General features: G+C 44.7%; 1 protein-coding gene and 1 pseudogene across 3 annotated transcripts in view; both read left to right on the forward strand.

Annotated features, from left to right (window-relative positions):
- Positions 1-17219, forward strand: part of ADCY2 (adenylate cyclase 2) — a 113558-nt gene that overhangs the window by 88317 nt on the left and 8022 nt on the right. For all 3 annotated transcript variants that reach the window (XM_033154094.1, XM_033154095.1, XM_033154096.1), the window contains 3 exons: positions 49-133; positions 10889-11047; positions 12643-12789. In XM_033154094.1, the coding sequence (XP_033009985.1) occupies positions 49-133; positions 10889-11047; positions 12643-12789 (391 nt within the window). The remainder of the gene's footprint in view (positions 1-48; positions 134-10888; positions 11048-12642; positions 12790-17219) is intronic.
- Positions 15298-15395, forward strand: LOC117050513 (annotated as a pseudogene).

Genomic DNA, 17219 nt, shown 5'->3' on the forward strand with positions numbered 1-17219 from the left:
AGCATTTTTGTTTTCCTGCCAATTCTACTTACGCATTTGCTTTCACAGACCAGGGATACTGAAAGATCTCAAGACAATGGGCTCGGTGTCCCTCTTCATTTTCTTCATCACTCTGCTGGTGCTCAGCAGGCAGGTAGGAACCTCTATCTTTCCCCACCTTTTCATACCACTTGAAAGGTTCGCTTTGCATTTGTTTAGGAGGCTCCCGCTGTTTCTGCCTTTCTGCATTGTCACAGTTACCTCTCGCATTGAACAGCTGGATCGCCACATGCTTGTTAGACAAAATGTTATGGCGCGAAACAATCACCAGAGAACCCAGTTGAACATCATATTCGTTCTGAGGCGTGAAATAATTAAATCTTCTTTGAAATTGTCATTTTTAAAACCTTTCAACCGTAGAAGTTTGCCTTGAGATTTCTGCTCAGATTCCATTGGTGTGTGTACAACTTGCCCCCCCCCCCTCCTTTGCATTTGCTGCCAGCATGACATGACTTGTTTAGGATCCTTAGTGGTAAACAGCAAGGCAGGTTTATTTGTTGTATTTTGTACAGCATCTTGAACACACAGTGTTGTTGAGAGCAACTTGTTTTAGAAACCTCTATTCATAGTATCAATAATTTTGTATATCGTGTGGGCTGCAAGACCAAGAAAAGTTGTTTATTTGTTATTCCATTTATATCCTGCCTTCCCTTCAAGGATCTCAGGGTGTTGTGCACATTTTACCCCCAGCCACAAGGTCACCAAATGAGCTTCATGGTGGAGTGGGGATTTAAAACAAGGTTTTCCTAGTCTGTCCCTCTAACCACTACACCACACAGGTACCTTAAGAAATGCCATGATGATATGCTTGCCAGCTGTTGGTGAAAGCTATTCAGCTGGCAGGTACAAAGAACGGGGCCTTTTCTGTGGTGCCCCCTCTCAATTGGTGGAACTTAATTCTAGGCTAAATCAGGCAAGCTGACCTCTTTAAACAAGCTCTAAAGACACTTCTTTAGGATAGTCTTCGTGCTGTGCTGTGCACCGGGCTCTTTTTGGACCCCTGCATTATAGGGGGTTGGACTACATGACCTTGGGGTCCCTTCCAACTCTACAATTCTATGAGTCTGTGATTAAAATATAAGGTTGACAGTTGGGCTGGACTAGTTGGGCCTTGTGTCCAATGCTTATTTTAGTCCTACATTTATTTGTCATCAGAGTTGTTTATTGTTGTATTTTAATTCTTGTTATTGGTGTGTCTTAACTATTGTAAACTGCTGTGTGAGATTATTGTTCTGAAAAGCAGCACATAAACCTTTTCAATTAATACATGAATACATTCTTGTTTTTTGTAGATGAACTCTAATACAAAGCAGAGTATGTTGTTACTTGTAAAACTGAATGGTCAACTTTTTGAAAATGACAATTTCCGTAGCATTGAGTTTCTCACATTATTATCCATTAAAGTACAGGTTTTTCATAACCTGTTGGGAGAGGTGTTTAAATATGAATTCAGGATTGTGTTGCCCTTACCAATTTACTGATAACGACCAGTTTACTGCAGTAATTTTGGCAGTTTGGTTTTCCAAGAGGTCTAATTTTGTGCTACAACGGCTGGTGCTCTTTCACTTTATGAGCTCTGCTAGCAAGAGCTGAGAGCGACATTGTTTGTTTTGCTCAGTAAATTAGCCTAGGATAGTAATGAAGCATTGAAAGGCCACAGTTCTAATTCTCATGATAAATATGCACTTGAACAAAGCGTCTCTTGGCTATATTTTGCATTATAAGGTCAGTTTGGAAAATGGTTCATCTTCTGAGTTTGCCTCCTGGCACTATCTGTAAATGCCTTTGAGTAGAAACTGAAGTCAGTGCCTTGATCCTCACATAGATAATTAATTCTGAGGGCTTTTATTAAGAACCAGCTGGCCCGGCCATGCGTTGCTGTGGCTGATTTGGTGAAATGGGAAAGAGAGGTGCCGTTCAAAAGTGGAAGTGTATGCTTACTGACACTTTTTCTTGTTGAAGTTGAGGGTGTGTGGTTTCCTTACCGGCTCTGCAGATGCTTTGGGCGCCACCATAAACGGCGGTCATTTCATTTCCGGGCGTCCAGACTCTCCTCTCAGTGGAGATGGAGTCCCGGAAATGACCAAAGTTTTTTTTTGCGGCCGACTCCGCAGGCACTACGGCCGTCTTGTTAGTGGAGGCGTCGTCGGAAACTGCTTCTTATCCGGCTGGCTCTACAGCCGCTACTGCCGCCGTCGCAAACGCAAGTTTCGTTTCCGCCCGCCCTGGCTGTTTTATAAGTGGAGGCGTCGTCAGAAACTTGAAAGGTTTGAGTTGGCCGAGCTAACACCGCAGATGGCGGAAGCGACGTTTTGTCTCGCTTTTCCTCCCCACCCGATGGAGCCATGGCCGCCAACCGCACAAACGGTTGTTCCTGCCTGCGTGGGTCTACAGCTGCCGCCGGAGACAGCAGTGGTGTTTGTGAGTGGCGTGCCCCTCTATTGGCTGGAGGTAGTGACGTAGTAACAGGAGGAGGAGGAGGGGTTTGAGACTTTTGTGTGTGTTATGCTGTGTTCCATCCACTGGAGGGCGCTGTGTTTTTGGCACAAAATCCAATTTTTACCTGGGTTAGGTGTATTATTTTTGCAATCTAACTTTCCCACATGCCCATGGAACGTTGTGTCCAAATTTGAATGGAATCGGTCAAGCGGTTGCAGAGAAAGGTGGTACAGCACAAACACCCACCTTTTACGATTTTATATATATAGAAATATATATAAAATCCCCTCTAGAAATATGTCACCCAAAGATTAATAAAGCAGCTCTGTTTTATGTTAGCTAAAACAAGAACAAAAAGGGAGCATTGCTGTTGTTTTGCTTTGCCTTCTTTGCCTAACTCTACTTAGTGCTGCCTCAGCATGACTGCAGATTTGTTGCCTTGCCTTGCTCTGTGTTTTTGCACTGCTGTGCCAATGGGGCCTTAGCTGGGCCAGCAGGAACCAGCCCAAGACTATGGGGCTGTTTAATTCCATCCAGATATTGTTCTCCTGTGGGTTGTGCCAATATTGTGCTTGTGGAATGCAATTTAATTGAAACTCTCCTTACCACTGTGGAATATTAATACTGTGATAAAGTACCTTATTAAGCTTTGAGTAGACTTTAACTCTTATTTGGTGGCTAGTGCAGAGCAAGAGGAGTATTTTAATTTGCTCTGTTGAGTTGTAGTTAAAGGTCAGATCTTGTGAATCTTTCGCCAGCCCCACAACCTCAATCTCTCAGCCACTGAGTTTCTGCCGTGTAACATGGTTCATAGTCAACTAGTGCTGGAATCATAGAATTGTAGGGTTGGAAGGGACCGCAAGGGTCATCTAGTCCAACCCCGTGCAGTGCAGGAATCTTTTGCCCAACATGGAACTCGAACCCATGACCCTAAGATGAAGAGTCTCCTGCTCTACTGACTGAGCTTCCCCAGTTAGCTGCTGGATTGCACGGTGCACACACACATCTAGTCCAGTACAATCTTTGATCTTTCAAAAAAAGTTTTATTTAGTTTATTTTAAAAATCTATATACAATATTTTGCCATATTTTATTATAATTTCTTGGTTCACTCAATCTGCTGGAGCCTGTCTTTGCATGCAGGGGAAGTCTCTGACTCCTTGAGGGTTTGAGACCCATCAGTTCCCCCCACCTGGTTTAGCCGGCCAGTCCTAGTGCAGGGTGGGGACCAAAGGTGGGCAAACACAAGGTGTTCTCCAGCAGAGGTCCTCCCCAAGCCAGACCACCACAGAAAACACTGAGACGTTCCTGCAGTTCAGGTTCTCTCCCCTCTCCTCACTTTTGCACAAGAGAAGCCTTCCTCACCTGCAGAACATTGAGGTGGGAGGAGGTGAAGGAGGACGTGTCCACTCATTAAACAGGAAGTATGACAAAGCTGTTTGAACGAGTGTTAGAAATAGTGTTTTCATATTTCCCAGGATTTAAAGGATTTATTAAATATAAAAGTGATAAGAGAGTAGCATCCAGTAATTTAATATGCATCACCAGTACATTGATAATGCTAAGACTGATATTTCCAATTTGGTGATGAATAGGTTTTTATTCTTTGGCTCTGCATAGGAATGTCATTAGCTTCAGTGTTTAAGTCATCCATTTGGCATTCCATTAATATTTTTATAACACAATAATAAATGATGAACTGTGAGATAGTGAAGTGAAATGTGATGCATGTATATAGGGCTCAATTCTGAATTTCAGATTTAAAGACTAGGTTGCTTTTAGAGGGATAAGGAAATGCCAGAGGGAGAGAGAGAGAGAGAGAGAGAGAGAGATCAGTTGTGGTTTCTGCACTGAAGATTGAGATGTCAGAATGAAAGTTGGTACAGGCACCTTCACCGGTATTTTGTGTCTTTCAAGTGTCAACTCCTCCTTGGTCCCTGCACCTGTTCTCCAGGGAAACAAGAAAGATGTAAAACATAACACAGTACAATATCTCTTTGAAGACTGCAGCAAGTTCGAAGACCAGTATGACTCTCCACGCCTCTTTTGAAGCAGGGGGAATTCAAAGAAGATTGTAATTTGTCTTTGGGTGGAAAGCCTTCTGAATACTGTGACTTCCTACTTTCTTGCGGTGCAGTGCTTTAAGCACAGCCTTAGCTTCCATTTTCCAAACAGAGAAAACTCTCCAATTCAGATTTCCTTCTCTCTTCCTCAATCCTTTAAATCCAACAGAAAATGTCATTGTAAATTAATTCAGCTGCAGATTTGTAGTTCTTTAGCATTTCCTTTCCTATCTTAGAACAGCCTGGATATTAAGTAGGACTTTCCCCATTCCTCAAAGCCTCTATTTGCCCTGTCTTCTGCTGCATTTTGGAGCTGCCTTGCTTTGAAAATCTCCCTTCTCTGAGGTGAGTTAAATAGCAGCCATGAAGCAGAGCTACTATTCCCAAGGTTTTCTTCTTTTTGTTATAATTTTCAACTCTTTGCTTTCCCCCACTCCCACCTTACTAGAGCTTGTTCTGTTTGAACATTGTTCATGCTGTCGCTGCAGAATTGAGGCTGGTATAATGGTACGCCTGGAAGGCAGGCTGCCCCTGTCCCTTCCTAAATATTTGTTGTTGTTTAGTCGTTTAGTCGTGTCCGACTCTTCATGACCCCCTGGACCAGAGCATGCCAGGCACTCCTGTCTTCCACTGCCTCCTGCAGTTTGGTCAGACTCATGTTGGTAGCTTTGAGAACACTGTCCAACCATCTCGTCCTCTGTCGTCCCCTTCTCCTTGTGCCCTCCATCTTTCCCAACATCAGGGTCTTTTCTAGAGAGTCTTCTCTTCTCATGAGGTGGCCAAAGTACTGGAGTAGCTTCAGGATCTGTCCTTCCAGTGAGCACTCAGGGCTGATTTCCTTAAGAATAGATAGGTTTGATCTTCTTGCAGTCCATGGGACTCTCAAGAGTCTCCTCCAGCACCATAATTCAAAAGCATCAATAAGAATGTTCTCGGTAGGCATGAATCAGCTGGAAGGCATGTGTGGTCACTCTGTCAGACCATGGGTAAGTACACAAATGTGTTTTGGCCTTTTTACAAGCATCGCAGTCCAGAAACTTAGAACACTCTTTCATTTTGCACCCTTCAGCACACTCAACCTGTTTGCGAACGTATCACCAGTTAGCATGTGACATTCTCCGGTGCCATAAATGAAGACACTGGTCATGTGTGGGAGTGTTAGCACACCGTGCCTATGTTGTTCAGCAGCTACATCACCTGCCTCAGGAACCTGAGTCCCCCCAGACGCATAATTACCTGTTTCCAGCATGTACAGCCCATCCTGGCACAGTACCTGGACCAACTGCTTCCCACCTCTGGAAATGGTGCAAACCTGGTTCTCAAAACTGACCTTAAAACCTGCTTTGTCAAGGGCAGAAACAGAAAGTAAGCTATTTTTCATGCCAGACAGTAAATACACTTCAATCTCAGCATTCAAACAAGACATAAAAGCAACACCAGCTGTTGTTATTGTCCTCCTGGTTGAATCATCCATTGTCACACACAGTCTTTCCATCTTGAATCTCCCAGCAGTTCCGCAGCTGGACAGTAGATGGAGCTACCAGGTGGTGACTGGCCCCGGAGTCAATAATCCAGTGTTGTTTGTCTTTGGCTGTTGTCTTTCCCAGCTGAGCAAACGCAGCTGCCAAGTGGTGAGTTCCGGCCTTGCCGCCTCTGCCCCCCCCCCAGGGCCTCTTGCTCCCTACCGTCCTCTGGCCCTTATCTGCTGGGTGCCATGGGAGATGACGGTAGGGAGCTTCCTGTGGACAGTTTCTGTGTAGATGCTGGTCCGACCCACAGCGAAAACAACGCCTGACTGCAAAGGCATTCACGGTGCTCTCTGAGCCTGCACCCCCACTCCTGGGTGCTGAGCAGCCCCCCTTCGCAACATTTCCTTTCTCTCTGAGCCTCCGATTCTGCTCATCAATCAAATGTCCTGAGACATATTCCATATCAAGCTGTCCGGGAGAGGCAGATTCGAGAGTAAGGCACAAAGTCTCATAACTAGAATCCAAAGATGATATCAGTATGTAAACCTGCTGTTCTGCCGAAAAGGGAACCTGGAGCTGCCTTAAACGGGTAAACGTAGTGAGCATCTGAGTGACATGCTCCTTCACGCAGGCTCCTGGCTGCAGACGCAACTCAAACAGCTGCCTTGTGACATGGATCCGGGCCCCAGCTGTATCTCTTTCATGTTGATGTCTCAGACTCTCCCAGATATCATGGGCATTTTGTTCAGTGTCTACATGCACCATCTGTGCTTCATCAATCGCAAGAACGAGATGCGCAACCGCCCTCCGGTCTCTCCTCAGCTCAGCCTCAGCAGCTGGCACCGGGGGGTTCTGTATACAAGTCCAAAGCCCTTTTGCAGAAAGCCAAACCTGGACACGTTTCTGCCAATCAGTCCAGTTCCGCCCATTGAGCCTTGGGAAAGGCACTTGGAAGCTTTGCTGTGCCTCGGCCATTTGTCCTTCCCCCCCCCCCCGGGATGTGTGTTTACTTACACGGCTGTTGCTTCCATAACCTGAGAATGTTCTCGGTAGGCACTGAGGGTAGCAACGGCTTCTCGGCTTCTCCCTCGCCAGAATGCAGACAGCAGTCGTAAATCTTCCGCCCGGCACGTTTCCCAGTCTTTGCTCGGACTGGCTAAATTTAGCAGAGTTGAAACGCAGCATGAATGATGCCTGGAGTGAGTCTCAGTAAAGGCTACTAGAGACAGATGCTTCTAATTAAAGCGTTTATTGCAAAAGCGTAAAGCTACACAAACCGGGAGTTCGCTCTTCCATGGTGCTTCCTCTCCAGCCAACGAAGAAACAGAAAGTATAATACAGGCAAAGTAACACCCCTTCTTGGGTGGAGCACCCAGTGCAGAACGTATATCCTGTGGACCGTTAACCCTGTGTTAACCAGAAACCACCACAATCAATTCTTCGGAGATCAGCCTTCTTTATGGTCCAGCTCTCACTTCTATACATTACTACTGGGAAAACCATAGCTTTAACTATATGGACCGAAGAAGAAGAAGAAGAAGAAGAAGAAGAAGAAGAAGAAGAAGAAGAGTTTGGATTTGATATCCCGCTTTATCACTACCCGAAGGAGTCTCAAAGCAGCTAACATTCTCCTTTCCCTTCCTCCCCCACAACAAACACTCTGTGAGGTGAGTGGGGCTGAGAGACTTCAAAGAAGTGTGACTAGCCCAAGGTCACCCAGCAGCTGCATGTGGAGGAGCGGAGACGCAAACCCGGTTCCCCAGATTACGAGTCTACCGCTCTTAACCACTACACCACACTGGCTCTCTTTGTCAGCAAGGTGATGTCTTTGCTTTTTAAGATGCTGTCTAGGTTTGTCATTGCTTTTCTCCCAAGAAGCAGGCGTCTTTTAATTTTGTGACTGCTATCACCATCTGCAGTGATCATGGAGCCCAAGAAAGTAAAATCTCTCACTGCCTCCATTTCTTCTCCGTCTATTTGCCAGGAGGTGATGGGACCTGTGGCCATGATCTTAGTTTTTTTGATGTTGAGCTTCAGACCATATTTTGCGTTCTCCTCTTTCACCTGATATTTCCTAAATATATTGTTGGCCATTGCCATTCGCTTCCCTCAGCTCCACTGAGGTTTTGGACATTGGTGCATAGCTGTCAACCCTCCCTTTTTTTGCGGGAAACTCCCTTATTCCAAGCTGTTTCCCGCTGCTATCCTGGATTGTTGATATCCCTTAAATTTCCCGTATTTCAAAGGAAGCAGTTGCTCTCCCCAGGCTGTGGCGCCAGTGGCGCAGGGAACCAGGGCCGGGTGGCAAGCTGAGTGTCCGGGAAGGAGACTTGGAGTCCAGGGAGAGCAGAGCTTCTCCCCCTCCGCAATCCTAGAGCGCCGCTGAGGGAGGAGGATGAGCCGGAGGAGGAGGAGAGTCCACCACCCACCCACCTCCCCGCCCGTGCAGCTGGAGGACCATGCTAGGGAAAGAGGCCACATTTCCCAAACTTCCTGCCCCACGTTCCTCAACATCCGGCTGCCGAGCGCGTGCCAAGTGTGAGGAGCGAGGAGAGAGCTGCCTCAGGTATATATGTATGTCAGAGACCCTTAAAAGTCCTCCTGGGTCTGAAAGCAAGCTATCCTGCACCACAGGAGAAAAACACTGAGAGGTGGGCTCCATGGGTTGTCCATGAAGCCGCCTGGCCCTTTAACTCCCACCCCACCCCACCCTACCCCGCGCACCTCTTTCTCGCTCCATTGCCCCCCATCATCTTTGCAGGGACAGCAAGAGCCGCATGGCTCGTCTGGGGAAGGAGGGGGGGGGAAGCAGGCAGAGACAGGAGGAGACGGCGAGGGAGGCTTTTTTTGGTGGACGCTGAGAGCTTTCTCTCCCTCCTCCGGTGGGTCTCTAACCCCCACCCCACCCCGCCTCCACAACAAACAGACACACACACACACACACACGCACAGTTGCAGCCAAGTTGAGAGCAGCAGAGATGTCTTCGAAGAAGGGTCTCTTAATAAAGGATGCTGCTTGTCCTCAAGTCCTTCATGACTCGCTGTTTCCACTGGGGCAAATAGAAAGGGACCATTCCACTGGGCTGGAAGCCCTATTTCAAAAAACTGTTTTGTAACTTCTCCTGTGTAATAAATAGGATGGGCTCATTCACACCTCCATTTGCTCTGCCACTTTCACGCGAGGAAACCCTCTCTTTGCCGCTGGATCGAAAGAAAAGCAGTTGGGTTTTCCGTGGACCACCATTTGTTCTGATTCATCAGTAAGGAGCAGGTGCTGTGGGGGAAGCTGTGGGGCAAACGCAAAACCACTCAGACCCCTTTTGAGAGGCTGAGGGTCCGGCTCCTGTTGTTTTCCACCAGGCCGAGGGAGGGGCCTGACAGACTAGAAAAGGACTGCTGCTGCCAAGCAGAGAGTACTGTTTTCATTCTTTTAAACTGCTTTTCAATTGTGTTTTAAAAATATTTTTAATGGTTTTTAACCTTTTAGAGGTTTTTTGGGGGGTGTTATTCTGCTGCTTCTGTTTATATTTTGATTATGTATTCTGTGTTTTTATATTGTAATTTTATCTTGTGAACTGCCCTGAGACCTGCAGGTGATATATTATTATTATTATTATTATTATTATTATTATTATTACCTAGAAAGCATGGGGCAAGTGGAAAACCACTCTGACCTAGAAAGGCAAGGGACAAGTGGGAGTGTGGGTCAGCCCTGTGGCTATGGGGCCTCCTCTGAGTAGCACCACTTGATGGTTCAGCTGTTATCTGTTCACACAGTGGACCATCTCTCATTGTACCTCTGGCCCCGTAAACTCATCCCATCCTCACTCCCCATCAGATGATCATGAGTTAAGTTTGTGAAAAGCAACAAATATTTGTTGACATCCATCTGTCTCAGGAGACAATGGAGTGTGCAGCACCTGCCATGACTGCTGGGACCGTTAACTTGTAACTGCTGCCTCCTGCATTGTTGTTTTCTGCGTTAGCAGCACCAAAGTGATCTCCCTGGGAGCAAGACTGTGTGGTTGTATGGGAGATCCTGGGCTGCCTCTTGACCTTGCTTATGTGGTCCAAAGGAAAGCAGAGCAAGACGTTTGGGCACCAGGTTGGCTGCATGACACCATCCAACTAACAAATACTAACATCTAGAGGAGGGAGAAAGGTTGTTTTCTGCTGCTCCAGAGAGGCGGACATGGGGCAATGGATTCAAACTACAAGAAAGAAGATTCCGCCTAAACATTAGGAAGAACTTCCTGACAGTGAGAGCTGTTCGGCAGTAGAATTTGCTACCAAGGAGTGTGGTGGAGTCTCCTTCTTTGGAGGTCTTTAAGCAGAGGCTTGACAGCCATCTGTCAGGAATGCTTTGATGGTGTTTCCTGCTTGGCAGGGGATTGGACTGGATGGCCCTTGGGGTCTCTTCCAACTCTAGGATTCTATGATTCTAAATAAATTAAGTAAATAATAATGAGGATGCTGACCTGAAGGGTTTCTCTCTCTCTCTCTCTCTCTCTCTCTCTCTCTCTCTCACACACACACACACACACACACGGTCATATTTGCTGGATCAAGCTGGGTAAAAATATGCGTGCACAGAATCTGCCTGTTTAACATTGGCAGATTTCAGCAGCGTCCTATGTGACGCTATCGTTCGGCATCCCCTCCTGTTTCTCATGTGCTGTTCTACAGGATTGTTGTGGCTGCCTTGGTTGCACTGCCCTAAAACCACCTCTGTCTTTGGGCCCCGGCTGGAGTGGAATGAATACCTTAACCTACTGCTTCATTGTTTTGGGGGAGGGGTGTGTTTTTCTCTCTCTCTTAAAACCATCTGATAGGACAAGATGCCTATTGTTTCTTTACTTCTGTGTCCTCTTTGTAACAGAATGAATATTACTGTAGGTTAGATTTCCTGTGGAAGAACAAGTTCAAAAAAGAGCGTGAGGAGATTGAGACCATGGAGAATTTGAACCGGTTGCTGCTGGAGAACGTGCTGCCTGCTCACGTGGCCGAACATTTCTTGGCAAGGAACCTGAAGAATGAGGTCAGTCTTCACCACCTTTGGTCTTCTTAGCTGTTCCGAAATAAAACTGACGGCCTTCAGGAACACCTGCACACCCTCAGGAACAAATCTTGCCCAGTGCGCACACAGCATACTATAGACTGCCCTCTCACTGAAAATGAGAATTGGCATACCAGCTTGCCTCCATTTCTAGTTTACTTCCAAGAATAAAACAGGAGAGAGGTAGCCTGTGACAGATTATTTCTGGTGTGCACTGTGGGTTTTACACACTCCCCAGTTGCCCAGTGATAATTTCAAGGGCAAGGCTACAGGGCTTTGCTTTCTTTTGCAGAGTGGATCACACAGGCCTTACTTTGCCTTTTATAATAACTGTTTACTAACAAATAACTTCAAAATAGGAGAAAACAGGCAGGCAATGCAAGCCATTGAGAAGCTGGCACAGCGATCCAAAGCGATCAGTTCTGTGGTTGCTTTTTGCAAGCCAGCTGCAAAAATCCTGTCTCTCCTGAGGTCTATGTACCAACTCCAAATATATATATTTTCTAGTCCCTCAAACACACTGGAAAGGCACTGTTCCCTAGCCCCACTTGGACATAGGTTGCCCATTAAGAAAGCCCATTGAGGAAACATCCCAAGCTATTATAGAACAAGCCATGTTGTGATCCTTAGCAAATGATGACCATTGCAGTGATGACCAGTATGAGAGAAACATCAGTGAAGATTTTGGTGACAAACTGCGTAAAGAGACCAAACATATTCAGTCCAAATAGCACTATTTCTGTTCTAGAGTCTGTTGATATTCAACGATGTTAGGAGATTACTGCTTTCTCAATGATACCTTCTTGCATTATGTCTGCTCTGAACAAGCAATTTTTATCTGTGAGTTACCAGTTGCTGGGGGACAACTATGGAACAGTTTGCATTTGTGTTCTGCTTGTGGGCTTCTCTTCAGCATCTGGTTGGCACTTTTGAGAACAGGATGCTGGAAGGGTCTTTGGCTTGATCTGGCAGCTCTCTTCTTTTGTACATTGGAGCAAGTGGGCCTCTGGATCAGTATTCATTTCCATTTTTCTTGCCTAGACATGAAGAACTTTGATGGTGGTGATAAGTAACTTTGACTTCCTTTGGCTGTAGCATTTTTCAAGCACTTCCAGATTAATTAAAAAGATTGAGAAAACAGTGCCGTGGTTGCCAGGCTCCCAAATGACAGAAATCCCTCAGTTTCACTAGAACTATGTCCTGGTCCTTTTGCACTGAGCTAGAAATGGGATCAAGTCAGGTGCAAGGCTTCAGGGCTTTGTCACCTGCTTTGGTAAACCTGTTCCTTGAATATCACTGGCCTGTTTCCAATATATCCACTGGTGTAAAATGTGTAGCCAGTTCCATAGAGAGGTACTTTAACTGAATAAAACAGGTTAATTGGATAGTTTATCCTGATGAAATTATTCATGGATGGGCATGGCTTATTATAAAGCAAAAAGTAGTAAAATGTCAGCAAATTCTCTTTGTACTAAACAGGTGCAAGCCCACCTGACATGAAATTTTCATCCATCCTTTTTCTTTCCTTCTACTGAGAACATTTTGTGACTGGTTTCTCATTCTTCTCTCTTGAACAGGATTTATACCATCAATCATATGACTGTGTTTGCGTCATGTTTGCCTCCATTCCAGATTTCAAAGAATTTTATACAGAATCTGATGTCAACAAAGAGGGCTTAGAATGCCTCCGGCTTCTAAATGAGATCATTGCTGACTTTGATGATGTAAGTACATCATGTCTGTGTTTGGCTAAAGGACAACCAAGGAATTATTTTGCTACAGAGGAGTTTCCCCCACATTGTGGCCCCAATTCAAAACAGACTTAAGTGCATTTTATTCCATTTAAATCAGTTAACTTAAACACATTTAACTCTACGCTGGACTATGGCCTCCATGTTTTGTTTGTAAGCCTAAAACCTGCTTACCCTTCTAAGGCTGTTGCCTCCATGTCTCATAGTCTTGGAATTGTGTGATAGATATTTTTACACCAACCTTTGAGTCATCTCTTATAAGTATAGCCCGTACAAGACTCTCCAGTGTCTCGTAAGATTATGTAGGAAGGGCTTATAAATCTGACCAGTGCCCAGGAAGACTCAAGGGAGAATCAGCAATGTTTATGGTTTGACACACAGGATAGTGACTTGTAGAGCAATTCTGTGACAGGTAAAGGAATGTAAAATTGAGATTTAATCTGTTTTAGTATTTTAACTTTTGTATATTTTAAACTTTGGATTGTAAACTTTAATTGATTTTACTTTTTATCTTTTGTAAACCACTTTGAGGGTTTTTTCTCTAATCAAATAATAAAATACAATATAATAAATATATTTTTCTTATACTGTAAATCACTATTATTTTGAGATGCTTTGTGGGAAGCAATTCATAAAGGAAATAATAATAATAATAATAATAATAATAATAATAATAATAATAATTCCTAGCCAGCACAGCCAATAGCCAATACTGGCAGAGGCTGCACTCTGAACTTGAGAGGGCACCAGCTGCTGCAGAAATGTAGAGTTACACACCAATGCAGCCTTTATAGGCACTTCTGCATAAAATGGAATAATTTTCCATGCAGCATTTAAGGGGCATATGGATGACTTTGTGTTCCTAAATGGCCAGTAGTAGTTTTTGATGTTTACCAGTTATGATTCGTTCTAGATTCCTTTGCATTGAGATGAATGCCCTTGGCATGATTGAAATGAATGGTGTGGAAATAATTGCATCTTTAATTAAATTTAGGTTCATAATTTATGTGAATAACTATGTAAATCACATTGACTAGTGGACAGGGGGTTGAATTTGGTGGAGGCCAAACTGCAGCAGAAAGGAAACAGCAGAGGTTGTGACAAAGACAGGTCAGAAGGGAAGTCATTGCCTCTTGCTTCTGCTGCTCAGAAGTGCAGTTGATCCCCCCCACCCCCACCCACCACAAAAGCAGCTTTCTACCCGGCCAGTAACGCGAGATGAGCGCCGCAACCCCAGAGTTGGACACGACTGGACCTAATGGTCAGGGGTCCCTTAACCTTTACCTTATCAAAATGTCCAAGGCAGTTTATATAAGCTACCACTGAAGAGAACAGCACCACAAATCCAGATGTCACAGTAACACTGACTGCAGGAAATGAATTGCCAGGGCTCCTTTTGCAATATGTTGAAGTATTTTCCCAGTCAAACCGAGAGTTGCATTAAGGCTCAGAATGTGTTGGGTTTCAGGGAGCATGATTTCAAACAAGAACAATTTCCTGCACCTCTTTGAGATAAAACAAAATAAAATTAAAAAAATTCCTTCCAGTAGCACCTTAGAGACCAACTAAGAACCAAGAACAAACTTAGTTGGTCTCTAAGGTGCTACTGGAAGGAATTTTTTAATTTTATTTTGTTTTGACTATGGCAGACCAACACGGCTACCTACCTGTAACTGGAACTCTTTGAGATAGATGTCTTTGAAGACATATAATAAAAAATGTTTCACCTAGAGATGTCAGGAAGGCAGAGCGAATGGGGCAGCTTTCCTGCTAGAGACTAAACTGAGATTACAAGCATCGTGGCGGCGGCAGCAGCAGCAGCAGCACAAATGCTTCTTGAGAGTTCTCAAGGCTCTGTGGGTATTCAGAACATGCACAAAGCCTCCGTCCCATTCAGGGCGAGTTCCAGAATGTCCCCGTTTCCTTAGTAGTACCTAGTTTTATTTTGTGTAAGCACAAGTCTGGGGCACTGAGGAAATTCTGGAAGTATTTTGGTGGAAGTTACCACACTCACCTGGCGTGATGATGAAACATCGCCATTGACCAGAAACATTTATTTGGATTGTTTGCACACCAGAGCACATTAGCACTGCTGCCGCTCTGCTTTTCCCCAATGAGCTGAAGGAGGAATTGAAATGAAGGTTCTGCACAGCACTTAGCAGCATATTAAGCTAGCAGTGCCCTTCCTTAGGGTCAAAACTTTTCAAGTAAGTTTCCTTCAGCAAAGGTCCCTTTTCATGTTAATTTAAAGCTTCCTTTTGTATAGTCAGCTGCATTTATTGCTTCCTGAGTCAGCACTATTAGGTGATTAGTGCTGAATGGCTCCTTTAATAAACTTTTGTCGCCTGTGGAAAGGTGGGGAATTGTTTCTTTCTATTATTTTTTATTCTCTTCCCCTGATTTCACTATAATGAGAGAAACAAGTAATAGAAAGAAACATTCTGTTTAATATCCCTGCAACATGGGATAAAATCTGATTGAATCGCTTCTTGGCCTTTTGGCTAAGATCAAGTGTAGTATCTGTTCTTATCAGTTTAATAAAATCTGATTGAACAAGGGGAATTCAGCATGGATCCTACACAGATGAGAGAAGCAAGCAAGTGGGAAATGCAAGCAAGAAGCTTTCACGTTGAAGGAGCAGTAGGGTTTCCCCCGTCCTCACTGGGCAATTTCATGCTGTAATTGCATTTTTATATCCAAAATATAGCAACACGTATGAAGACTGAAAATGCACACAAGAGCGCCACAGAAGACAATGGAATACAGCCATTTTACAATGTTTCCCTGTAAAAATAAAATAAAATAAATGAGTGAACAAAGGATGGCAAAGCTACGGAAAAAAGTTGGTGTGAAAGCAAACTAATTTTCTTTCACGTCACTGAGATTTTTAAGAATTGCGCTTGGCAATTTTATCACGTGCCGTTTGGTTCATGGCATTGTATGAGAGGGGAGGCAACTGTTGTAGACCATCCCATTGTAGAGTTGATTGTGTCATCTGGGAGAACGAATGGAGCAGGGCTATTGAACGTCTGTTATGGAAAGATGGAAAACATTGCATGAACCGAAAACAGAAATACGTTAGCTTGTGAAAGGAACAAGGTTACCCAAACTGGCTTTCTTTCCTTTTAGGGTCTGCAAAGCATTTGTAGACCTATTTTGATTTACATGTAGTGGATTGTAATTTGGATGGTTGCTGTTGAATGCCATCTGAATCTAAACTGAATTGTCATGTACAGTATGTTGTTTTAGGCCGTCCGCCATGTTTTTCTTCTGTGATGGTTTGGGTTTAATCTGTTGTTTACCAGTTATTAGCTTGATAAGTTATCCTTGTTATGGCCAGTGGCTGAAACAAATAAACTAACTTCTCAAAGCCCCCATGCTCACAAGAGAACAGCTTAAAATCTTTTATGTTTAAGCCTGTATTCAGACCTGACAGTGAAGTTGAAAATGTCTACATAAATGTGGCTCACTGAGTGCCTTTGTGGTCATTGGCGAAGAGATGGAAACAAGGGAAAGCACTGCCTGGAGCTCAGGGTGAATTTGTACATCTTGCAGGACTGCATGCAACACTCTTTTCATTTTGAAAGGTAGCAAAAATGAACAACATGAGTTAAGATGAACACAAGACCCCAAGGACTGTGAGCAAAAGTCCCTTTTTGAAGAAAAGTCACATCACTTTGACTCACAAGTCAAACTTGTTTCTGCTCCCCAAAGCATCAAAATCCTATCAGCATGTTATCCATAGAGGTCTTTTTCACACACACGCTCACACCCTAAGGGTTAGGCCTAATGGCATTCATGGCAGACTCCTGTAACCAAAGAATTGGCAACCGCAAGGCATGCTGATACATTGTGAGTTGCAAACATTAAAAACCATGTCTGCAAGCAGAGTTATCTCTGCAGTGCTCAGCACAAAGCTGCCTCTCTCCTCCCTTTCCTTAGGGCATGTGCCAGTGGGGCTTTTGTATCCTCTTCCAACTCAGCCTTTCTGCACAGTAGAAGTTAATTGAGCTAGGAAAAAAGGGGAACTCTAGCGCTTGGGTAACCAGCCCAGCTAGGCAGCTTTCCCAGCTGAGCTCCAAAGCCTGAAATCAGCTCCTTGGTGAGGGAGGCGAGGAGTGCTAGTCATGGCGAGAGCACTGGGCAGCTATTCTCACCTGCAGGCATCTTTTGCTGTAAAATATGACCCCCTTTCCGTGTCCTATGTGAGATTGGACCAAACTTTGGCTCCAATAAAAGGCTTTACTACTGTCTCAACTGTTTGGGGCGCGGGTGGCGCTGTGGGTTAAACCACAGAGCCTTGGGCTTGCTGATCAGAAGGTCTGCGGTTCGAATCCCCGCGATGGGGTGAGCTCCCGTTGCTTGGTCCCAGCTCCTGCCCACCTAGCAGTTCGAAAGCACGT

The sequence above is a fragment of the Lacerta agilis genome, chromosome 7 (genome assembly GCF_009819535.1).
Source record: "Lacerta agilis isolate rLacAgi1 chromosome 7, rLacAgi1.pri, whole genome shotgun sequence".
In the NCBI taxonomy this organism is placed as follows: Eukaryota; Metazoa; Chordata; class Lepidosauria; order Squamata; family Lacertidae; genus Lacerta; species Lacerta agilis.